The sequence below is a fragment of the Thalassophryne amazonica genome, chromosome 15 (genome assembly GCF_902500255.1).
Source record: "Thalassophryne amazonica chromosome 15, fThaAma1.1, whole genome shotgun sequence".
Classification (NCBI taxonomy): domain Eukaryota; kingdom Metazoa; phylum Chordata; class Actinopteri; order Batrachoidiformes; family Batrachoididae; genus Thalassophryne; species Thalassophryne amazonica.
Window position 1 is genome coordinate 615,463 of NC_047117.1, and position 11,863 is coordinate 627,325.

Consider the following 11,863-nt stretch of genomic DNA (forward strand, 5'->3'; position numbering starts at 1 on the left):
AGTTTAAGAACAATGTTTCTCAATGTTCAGTTGCAAGGAATTTAGGGATTCCATCATCTACAGTCCATAATATAATCAGAAGATTGACAGAATCTGGAGAACTTTCTACATGTAAGCAGCAAGGCTGAAAACCAACATTGAATGCCCGTGACCTTTGACCCCTCAGATGGCACTGCATTAAAAACCGACATCACTGTGTAAAGGATCTTATCGCGTGGGCTCAGGAACACTTCAGAAAACCATTGTCAGTTAACACAGTTCGTCGCTACATCTACAAGTGCAAGTTAAAACTCTACCATGCAAAGTGAAAGCCAAACATCAACAACATCCAGAAACACCGCCGCCTTCTCTGGGCCCGAGCTCATTTGAAATGGACAGACGCAAAGTGGAAAAGTGTGCTGTGGTCTGATGAGTCCATGTTTCAAATTGGTTTTGGAAATCCTTTTGTGTCCTCTGGACAAAGGAGGAAAAAGACCATCCAGATTGTTACCAGCGCAAAGTTTAAAAGCCAGCATCTGTGATGGTATGGGGGTGTGTTAGTGCCCATGACATGGACAACTTACACATCTGTGATGGCACCATCAATGCTGAAAGGTACACTGACATTGTAGAGCAACATAGGCTACCTTCAAGATGACATCTTACTGACTAGACTGGCCTGCCTGCAGTCCAGACCTGTCGCCCACTGAAAATGTGTGGCGCATTATGAAGCGCAAAATACGACAGCGGAGACCCCGGACTGTTGAACAACTGAAGTCGTACATCAAGCAAGAATGGGAAAGAATTCCACCTACAAAGCTTCAACAGTTATCGACACAGATCCAAGATGGCGGCACCCGTACTGGCAGCGGCTACTTCAGCTCCCGATAGCGATGTGCGTTTTTGTTAAATGTGTCGTCTGTTTCGTCTCAGTCTTGTACAAAGAGAGTCTACAACAGAAGCCTACTACTCGGACTCCGCAACTCCAACTTTTCATACAATCTTTCCGGAGTTACATGGACTTTGGAACCTGATGCACTCGGCAAGCTAGGAATCCTACACTGGTGAGACTCAGGGGCCTGCAAAGCAGCGGACTCTCCTCCCGCCACCGGCCGATGCCGGAGGCGACGCAAGCGGAGGGAGGGAGCTAGCATGCGTCGCAAGAGGTGTGCTAGAGCGAGCAAGCAGGGTTGCCGAGCAGGTATCAGTGCCAGACTAAAAGCGATGCTGTACAGACCTGCACTTCCTTCGATTCTGCTCTCCAATGTTCGTTCATTGGAAAACAAAATGGACTACCTCAGATTGGATCTAACAACACAAAGGAAGGTGAGAGACTGCAGCGCCATCATCCTCACTGAGACATGGCTTAGCCACACTGTCCCAGACAACTGCCGTTCAGGTGGAAGGTCTAACATTGTTCCAGGCAGATAGTAGTCAAGTTCTCAGCGGTAAATCACGAGGTGGTGGTGTGTGTATTTTCATCAACAACAACTGGTGTACTAACGTTAAAGTCATCTCAAGCCACTGTTCTGAGGACATAGAATTTCTAACAGTCAAGTGCCATCCAACATACTTGCCGAGAGAGTTTTCAGCCGTCACTATAACAGCTGTGTATTTGCCGCCCATCACGAACACAAAGGACGCACTCTCTACACTGTATCGGTCTGTGAGCTCAATGCAGGACTCGAATCCAAACGCTGCTAACATAATCGTGTGCAATTTCAATCAAGCCAAATTGAAAACAGTACTCCCTCGCTATCACAAACGTGGATTTTGCAACAAGGGGAGAAAACATTCTTGACCAGGTGCATACTAATGTTAAGCAGGCATACAGAGCTGTTCCCCACCCCCACCTGGGCAACTCAGACCACTTCTCTATCAGGCTCATTCCAGCCTACAGACCACTGCTAACGAGGTGCAAACCTTCTGTGAAACAGATTAGAACTTGGCCAGAGGGGGCCACCTCAGCACTACAAGACTGTTTTGATCACACAGAATGGAATGTTTTCAGAGAGGCCGCCACTTCCAACCAGCATGTCAACATAACGGAATACACTGAGTCTGTGACAGGCTACATATCCAAATGCATGGAAGATGTGACTGTCATAAAACACATCACCACAAGGGCAAACGACAAACCCTGGTTCACCAGGGAGTTGTGTGAGCTCCTGAGAGCATGGAACACTGCTTTCAAGTCTGGAGACAAGGAAGCCCTCAGATCACTGAGGGCCAACTTAGATAGATAGATAAACTTTATTGATCTCACAGAGGATACATTCACTTGTTACGCAGGTCTTAAGAAAACACACAAGGTGGGTGCAAGTAGAGGAAAATGTTCATTGAACAGCGTGTGCAAGGATAAGCAATAATAATAGTACTTATAACAATACAAGACATAAGAAATGAGGTAGAAATAGAATGTGTGTGTGTGTGTGTGTGTATATATATATACACAAATGCACACACATACCTATACACATGTACATATGCATATACGAGGTCTGTCCATAAAGTATCGTACCTTTTTATTTTTTTTTAACTATATGGATTTGATTCATATGTTTTCACCTCAGACAAGCTTGAACCCTCGTGCGCATGCGTGAGTTTTTCCACGCCTGTCGGTGACGTCATTCGCCTGTGAGCACGCCTTGTGGAAAGAGTGGTCCCGCCCCGTCGTCGGATTTTCATTGTCTGGAAATGGCGGAATGATTTTTTTCCATCAGAATTTTTTCAGAAGCTGTTAAGAGACTGGCACCTGGAAACCATTCAAAAAATTTATCTGGCTTTCGGTGAAAATATTACGGGATTCACAGAGAATAAGGTCTGTTAGTACAGCTTTAAGGACCCCTTTAAGGACACTCGGCACACCGCGCTCCGAGCTGCGATGACGCGGCGCAAGCCACCGGACCATTTCTAAATGGATGGCTCTGTGAATACGAGACCGTCGTGTGCTCTTTCTCTGGTTATCACAAGAGCTGGACATCTGCCATTTTCTGGCAGATTTCACTTTTAACAAGAGATTTTGTCGTGGAAAGCCGCGCAGAGGCTTTGTGCGTCACGACCGATTCGCTGTTCGAGCGAGACAAAGAACACCTCTAATTCGGCGTGCCAGAGGACAAGATCGGACATGCCCAGCTCTCCACAAGTTCTCTTATAACTCACTCGACTGGTAAGCATTGAAAGCCGAGATAGACATGTCCAAACTTGTCCTCTGGCACGCCGAAACGGAGGTGTTCCTTTGTCTCCCTTCCAAAACGAATCGGTCGTGACGCGCGAAGCCTCCGCGCGGCTTTCCATGACAAAATCTCTTGTTAAAAGTGAAATCTGCCAGAAAATGGCTGATGTCCAGCTCTTGTGATAACCAGAGAAAGAACACACGACAGTCCCAGCTCCACACAGCCATCCGTTTAGAAATGGTCGGGTGGCTTGTGCTGCGTCGTCGCAGCTCGCAGCGCGGCGCGCTGAGCGTCCTTAAAGCGGTCCTTAAAGCTGTACTAACAGACCTTATTCTCTGTGAAGCCTGTAAAATTTTCACCAAAAGCCAGATAAATTTTTCGAATGGTTTCCAGGTGCCAGTCTCTAACAGTTTCTGAAAACATTCTGATGGAAAAAAAAAGTCCAAATCATTCCACCATTTCCAGACAATGAAAATCCGATGACAGGGCGGGACCACTCCTTCCACAAGGCGTGCTCACAGGTGAATGACGTCACCGACAGGCGTGGAAAAACTCATGCATGTGCACGAGGGTTCAAGCTTGTCTGATGTAAAAACATATGAATCAAATCCATATAGTTTAAAAAAAAAATAAAAAGGTACGATACTTTATGGACAGACCTCGTATATAAACATGATTGGGATTGAAAAGGAGATAGGAGCATCTTATTTACAATATGTGAAATGGAGTTCAGATGTGATAAGGTGACATTTGTGCTGGGATTTGTAAACGAGTTGTTATTGCACATGATTTATGGACATATTATTGCATGTGGTTATTTCACAGTGATATTGTACAGCCTGACAGCAGCAGGGAGGAACGACTGCTCCCTTGAACCGGGGCATGAGAGCAGCCAAGCGTGCCTATGGACAGAAAATCCAATCACATTTCACTGACACAAAAAACCCCAGACGCCTATGGTAAGGCATTCAGTCAGTAACAGACTATAGACCCACCCCCCCAACCCTGCGAGGACAGCACAGACTTTCTTAACTCACTCAATGTCTTCTTCAGTCATTTTGAAGAAAACAACACCACCACTCCAACAAAAGCCCCTCACTGCTTGGACAACGCAACACTTCAACTGGACCCGGCTGATGTGCGGAGGACCCTTGAAAAGGTGAACCCCAGGAAGGCTGCCGGCCCTGACAATATACCTGGGTGTGTGCTTAGAGACTGTGCTGACTCACAAATAGATGTTCTCACAGATATCTTCAACATCTCTCTGAGCCAGGCCATCATACCAGAATGCTTCAAAGCCACCACCATCATACCGCTACCCAAGAAATCCCCAGCAACAACCCTGAATGACTACTGGCCCATAGCACTCACTCCCATTGTGATGAAGTGCTTTGAAAGGCTGGTCAAGGCTCACATAACATCCAGCCTACCTGCCACTCTTGACCCATTCCAGTTTGCGTACCATCCCAAGTGCTCTACTGATGATGCCATAGCAGCAGCACTTCACCTCAGCCTGGCTCATCTGGAGAACAAAGACAGCTACGTGCGGATGCTGTTCATTCACTTCAGCTCTGCCTTCAACACAGTCATCCCACAACACCTGGTGAACAAACTGAGTGCTATAGGCATCAGCACCCCACTCTGCAACTGGCTACTGGACTTTCTCACAAACAGACCTCAGACAGTAAGAGTGGGCAAAAAATCCTCACAGACCACCATCATGAACACAGGGGTCCCCCAGGGATGTGTGTTGAGCCCTCTGCTGTTCACCCTGATGACCCATGACTGTTGTGCCAGACACAACTCAAACCACATCATCAAGTTTGCAGATGACACAACAGTAGTGGGCCTCATCAGCAATGATGACGAGAGGAGAGGAGGTACACCATCTCATCAACTGGTGTGACATCAAGAACCTGCACCTCAATGTCAACAAAACAACAAAACAAAGGAAATAACGGTGGACTTCAGGAAGAATCACAAGCCTCACACACCTCTCACCTTCAATGCAGTGCTGTGGAATCAGTGAAAAGCACCAAGTTCCTGGGGGTGCACATCACTGATGACCTGACATGGACAACACACACCGCCTCCCTTGTCAAGAAAGCTCAGCAACACCTTCACTCCCTACCCAGGATGAGGAGCGCCAGTCTCCCCCCTTCAGCACTCACCACCTTCTACAGGGGCGCCATTGAAAGCATCCTCACCAGCAGTCTGTCTGGTATGGCAGCTGCCGTGTTGCTGACCAGAAAGCGCTACAGAGAGTGGAGAGAACAGCGGAGAAGATCACAAGGTCAGCCCAACCATCCATACAGGACCTGTACCCATCCTGCTGCCACAGAAGAGCCATCAACATCATCAAAGACCCCGCCCACCCCTCAGACAAACTGTTTACCCTCCTACCAGTATGCGCTGCAGGACCACCAGACTCAGCAACAGCTTTTTCCCCACAGGCCATCAGACTGCTGAACTCACTCCCAAAAGCAAGAGCATAACCCCCCAACACACACACACACACACACACACCAAACTACTTTTATGCACATTCCTTGCACAAAAAACAAAAACTTTACAAACTTATTCACCTCCATGCTGTTACTCTGCACTCTGCACTTTTGCCACATTGCACCTGTATTGCTGCACTCAGTACTATTGCACTCCAGTAACAAACCTCAACTCACTACATTCTGAAACACTGACAGCCCTGGAAATGTCTGCTCACTGTTGTCTATATGTCGTGCTGATTGTTATGTTACTGATATTATTTGCATTTTCTTTCCCAGTGATGTCTCATGTCCAGTCTGTATTTAGTTGTATGTCTAATTTAGCCTCTGTTACTGCACATTTGGAGTCTGGGGAAACGCAGTTTCAGTCTTCTGTGTAATGTATGTGTTGCATGGCTAGATTGACATTAAAGTTCACTTTGAGTTTGAGTGTCCTCAGTTCCCAAACGCTTATTGAGTGTTGTTAGAAGGAAAGGTGATGTAACACAGTGGTAAACATACCACTGTCCCAGCTTTTTTGAAACATGTTGCAGGCATCCATTTCAAAATGAGCAAATATTTGCACAAAAATAAAGTTTATCAGTTTGAACATTAAATATCTTGTCTTTGTGGTGTATTCAATCGAATATAGGTTGAAGAGGATTTGAAAATCATTGTATTATGTTTTATTTACATTTTACACAACGTCCCAACTTCATTGGAATTGGAGTTGTATTATGTTTTTAATCTTTTGATTCATTTTGTTCAGTTTTTTCCCAGTCATAATAATAATAATAATAATAATAATTTATTAATTTATATAGCGCCAAATCACGAGTAATCGCCTCAAGGCGCTTCACAAACATTTAAAAGCAGAATAAAATGAAATAAGATTAAAACACAATAAAAAAAATTTAACCATAAAAAGGTAAAAGAAGTAAAATAAATAAATAAAAAAAGACACACAGTCATATAAAATACTAATGATAAAACAGGGAGAACAGATGTGTCTTCAGCCTGGGTTTAAAAGTCTCCACAGAGTCCGACTGTCGTATCAGCGCAGGCAGATCATTCCACAGAGCTGGGGCGCGGTGATAGAAAGCTCTGTAACCCGCTGACCTTTTCTTCACCCTCGGGACACACAATAGTCCTGCACCCTGTGAACGTAGAGCCCTTGCCGGCACATAGGACTCAACCAGGCCGGCCAGATAGGGGGGCGCCAGTCCGTGAACAATTTTATAGGCCAATAGTAACACCTTAAAATTCGATCTCACATAGACGGGAAGCCAGTGAAGCGATTCCAGAACCGGCGTAATATGATCAAACCTTCTGCTTCGTGTCAGAAGTCTGGCAGCAGCATTTTGAACCAGTTGAAGACCCCTGATGCTGGACTGTGGTAAACCAGAAAACAAAGAATTACAATAGTCCAATCTAGAAGAAACAAAAGCATGAATCAGAGTCTCAGCATCAGCCATAGACAGGATGGGACGAATCTTTGCTATATTTCTTAGATGAAAGAAAGCAGTCCTCGTAATGTCCCTAATGTGGAGGTCAAAGGACAACGTAGGATCAAAAATTACCCCAAGGTTCCTCACTTTGTCAGTATGGTGTATAACACATGAACCTAGGCTAAGCGCTAGCTGATCAAATTGATACAGATGTCTTGCTGGACCAAGAACCATCATTTCAGTCTTATCAGAGTTCAAAAGTAGAAAGTTGCTAGACATCCAACTTCTCACTGCTGCGAGACAGTCCTGTAAAGATTTTATGTGGACAGGATTTCCAGCAGCTATCGGCATATACAACTGAGTGTCATCAGCATAGCAATGAAAAGCAACCCCAAAACGCCGCAAAATGTTCCCAACGGGTGCCATATATAGGGAAAAAAGCAGGGGACCCAGAATGGATCCCTGCAGAACCCCGAACTTCATGCCCCTAAAGTCAGAGGTAGTGTCGTTGCACAAAACACAGTAGGAACGACCAGACAGATAAGACGTCAGCCACGCAAGAGCAGTTCCAGTAATCCCGAAACAGTTTTCTAGCCTATCAAGTAGAATATGATGATCAACTGTGTCAAACGCAGCACTGAGATCCAGCAACACCAATACTGTATTAGTATCCGAGTCCAATGCTTGCAGAAGATCATTAACTACTTTAATAAGTGCTGTTTCTGTGGAGTGATGTCTTCTAAAAGCAGACTGCAGTGGCTCAAAAAGGTCATTCTCAGTAAGATAGTCCACAAGCTGCCGTGACACCACTTTTTCCAGAATTTTAGAGCAGAATGATAGATTTGATATCGGCCTATAGTTTTTCAATACACCAGGATCAAGATTAGATTTCTTGAGTAGTGGTTTAACCACTGTAGATTTAAAACAATTTGGAACAGATCCAGAGTTTAAAGAAAGGTTAACAATTTCCAGCACAGTCGGCCCAAGAATGGGCCAAAGATCCTTAAACAATTTTGTTGGTATAGGATCAAATAAACAAGTTGTGCTTTTAGTAGACATCACGAGTTTCGTCAGCACACCTAGTGAGATACTATCAAATTCCGTGAATCTAGGTAGCACCTCAGTGGTAGTCCCCAGCTCAGTAGCTGGATACAATGACTGGACCAAAGTATGCTGAGATGTGCTCAACCTAATATCTTCTATTTTCTTTTCGAAATAGTCCAGAAAGTCCTGTGCTGAAAAAGGAGAACGACTAACAGGTGGCTTTCCATGAATAAGAAATGCCACCGTATCAAACAAAACCTTTGAAGTCGTGTTGTGTAAAGTGCCTTGAGACGACCTTGTCATGAGTTGGCGCTATATAAATTAATAAATTTGATTTATCATCATTAAGAAATGTGGCCGCTGTTAATTATGTTGGTCCCAGTAGAGCACCTTACTGACAGTACACTGTCATTGGGGGAGGGGATTTAGCGGTGGACTTCCTGTTTGGCACTGTCTCTCTGAGCGTAAGCGCGGTAGCAATCCATCCATTTAGAGAACATAAAGTGATGCGGACTCTGGGGTATGTCAGGCTGTGTGAGTAGCCACGTCCCTCTGTCATGTAAACAACTGTTTTTTCCCATAAATATTCCACTTGAGCTGTTACAGTGACTCTGCCTCCCCACATGATCCTGTCCACGTTGCAGGTTCCTGCGGAAACATTCATGACCGTGACTGAGTTTGGAATTTGATCACTTTGAATGAACTGATGACTAACAGGTTTGTTTTCTGCTGCCAGTTGCCCCTCCCTTGTACCCTGAGGCAGCTCGCGGCCCCCATCAGACAACCTCTTCCTACCCAGAATCCACCAGGGGAGCAGACGGACAGACAGATGGACATGGTCAGTAGCACAATCGCACCATCCAATTAAAACACTCAGTGTGTCAGTGTAGGCATGTTTGGACCAGGACCAGGACTTTGGACCTCCTGCATTCAGTCACCATATTTAGCAAAACACATGGCTCCTTTTAACATCTTTTTAAGTCAAAACTGGCCACTGGATTTGGAAATGATCACTTTGGAGGAAGCACAGCTAAGTATAAATGCAGGATTCCCACCCAGATCCCAGCAACTCGAGCAAAAGCGACTCCAGTTTGCTGCCCACTGCAGTCATACCACAGGACAAACCACGTCCTCCATCCTCCTCCTCCGGTGCCCGTCAGCCAGAATAATATCTAGAAAGCCGACTTATCCAGAAACATTGGCCAGAGATTCAGGAAAGGAGACTGGAGCAGCGATGCAGTGCCAAGGTCTTCTTGGGAATCTGGTCGAAGGACGAGAGGACAGATGTAACCTGTGTCACGTTGTTCCGCTCTGGGCTCCCACTCGGTGTCCGGGATGGGAGGCAGGTGTTCACACCACAAGGCTGACGCCGTGTTCGCACCAGACACCACGCGACGCCACAAATTCGCATCCATCGCCAGGCGAGGGACGCGCCACCATCACCCGGTGTGTTACTCTTTGCCCCATTGCGTCATCAAATAGGAAGAGCTTCCATTCCGCTCGCCGTCAAGTCAACAAGGCAGACCTTGATCACACGGAGCGAGTTGCTGTGCTCTTTGTTGTGGAAAGCTGACAAACATCGCCAGTGGCGCTGTCCCTGGGTTCACAACATCCTCATGAGACATTCCCAATTCGGGGAGTTTCATTATTTGCTGCAGGAGCTGCGCCTGGATGACAGCCGCTTTCAGCGGTATTTCCGTCTCTCCAGGACCCAGTTTGAGGACCTCCTGTCCCGTTTGCGCGCGCACATGTGAACAATAAAAAAAATGGCTGCCGCTAACTCTGTCATAATTGTGTTATAAACCAGTCACCATTTGTTTTATTATACATCTGTGTAGTTAATAAAATTATCTTCACGGATGATTCGTTTGTGTGCACATGAAAAAAAACTGTCTGCTGCAGTGCTGCTGCTCGCTCTCCCCTCAAACTCTGTCATAACTGTGTTAAAGGACAGGCTGATTGCCAGAGATAGGACATGTCCACATCAAGTATAAACTCCAGACGTCTCCGCGTCACTACATATCCAGTCCCTGATTAGTCATCGTGGCGCAACAAGACGAAAAAGTTCAGATTTTTCAACTTGGGGAAGAGGGCGACTCGATGCAATGCAACGTGATATTGCGCCACAAACACACGGATCGCTCAAAATCGCTTTATTTGCATCGCATTGTGTGGCTTGGACGTTTATGGCACCACAATGTGTGCTTCCATAGGGATTACATGGCAACCTCTCGCCGCCGTCGCTCGCGTGGCGTCCGGTGTGAATGCGGCATAAAACTCACAGGCTCCAGGCAGCGTCTTTTGGTTTACTTAACTTCTTCTGCACAGCACCACCTGCTGGCTCCCGTTACACTGACACTAGGCTAACTGTGTTCAGGTCGTCTCTGATTGGCTGGCAGCAGGTTTCTGTATGACAATTGAACACTCCTTCATTTGTACAACACTTGAAGTCACACAAGAACTTTTTGTTGTAGTAAGTGTGTTCTAATCTGTTTGACCAGCAGATGTCAGTATTCTGAAGCCTTACCACGTGTTCTTATTTGTTGTTTTACTAATTAGGCCCCGTTACATCACTGGAAGGCTCCTCTCCCACCTCATCCATCAGTTCTATCCCTCCAGGCTCCGCCCCTTCATCTGCACTCCTGTATGCAGAGCAACAGCCCCTCCCACCTCCCTCAATTGTGCACCTGCCTTACGAGACTCCGCCTCCTGCTGCCTACCTCTCCTCTGCCACACCCTCTTTTCCTAACCCTGCCCATCCTCCACATTACTCCCCCTATCACCCCTGCCTCCCAGCCTCCAGCCACTGGGGGGCGCTCCAAACTGGAAGCCAGGGCCCTGGTCCCCACCCACGAGTGTACTGCCCCGCCCCCAACCCCACCCATATTGTCAGTTACATCACAGCTCCGCCCACCCACCTTGCTACACACTATATACCACCTAGCGTGTAAGGATGAAGCTAGGCGACATGACTGGTCAGCATGCTAACCGTGCTAACGGGTAGCTTAATGTTTGAAGTACTAAAGTAACGAGCACGGGCTGGTGTCAACATGGCTGCCTGTGAAATCTGACAGGTTTGTTTGTAAAAGTCACTAAAGTTCATTGGATGAAGTCTGTCTCCGTGGGCGGAGCTATGGTGTGGATGTTTTTGTGTGTCTTTCAAAATGGTGACGGTCCATCGTGTTTTTGGGTGAATAAAGTTTCTTTGAACAGCAGAGAGACTGGCTGGTTTGTGTCTAGATCACATGGGTTCAGGTGTTGCCATGGGAGGCGTGGCCTGTTGCACACGACATGTTATCAAAGGTGTGATGTCATCAAGGCTCCAACTGTGAAACTTGATAGGGATCAGTCTAATGGCTGGAAACATGAAACCGTGCCATCTCAGCCAAAGGTCGAAGGTCGCACTAAGGTTCACTCTTCCCCCTCTGAATAATAATTCATTAATCAAAATGAGCAACTATACTGTCAAAGAATAGAATGTTACTTAACGTTGGTCTTCATGTTACAAACATGCACGTACTAACAGTGCACATTGAATATCAAATTACTGTAATTCGTGAAGTGTCCAGCAGGTGGCAGTGTTCAGCGGGTCTTTGGATTCTTCTGTTGCTTCTCTGTGCTGTCCTCAACTCAATCCGATCAACTGGACTCGTTTATTTCTGTGAACCAGCGGTTGAAGACAACAAGGAGAAGGAACAGCGGCAAACTCCACACAGAAAGGACCATGATGAGC

The 11,863-nt window shown here is 46.2% G+C and overlaps 1 protein-coding gene across 1 annotated transcript in view; it reads left to right on the forward strand.

Moving 5' to 3' along the window:
* alg13 (ALG13 UDP-N-acetylglucosaminyltransferase subunit) overlaps positions 1 to 11,345 on the forward strand; it is a 39,279-nt gene extending 27,934 nt beyond the window's left edge. The window contains exons 23-24 of the mRNA XM_034187650.1: positions 8,867 to 8,968; positions 10,690 to 11,345. Coding sequence (XP_034043541.1) covers positions 8,867 to 8,968; positions 10,690 to 11,081 — 494 coding nt within the window. The 3' untranslated portion in view covers positions 11,082 to 11,345. The remainder of the gene's footprint in view (positions 1 to 8,866; positions 8,969 to 10,689) is intronic.
* Positions 11,346 to 11,863: the final 518 nt, after the last annotated feature.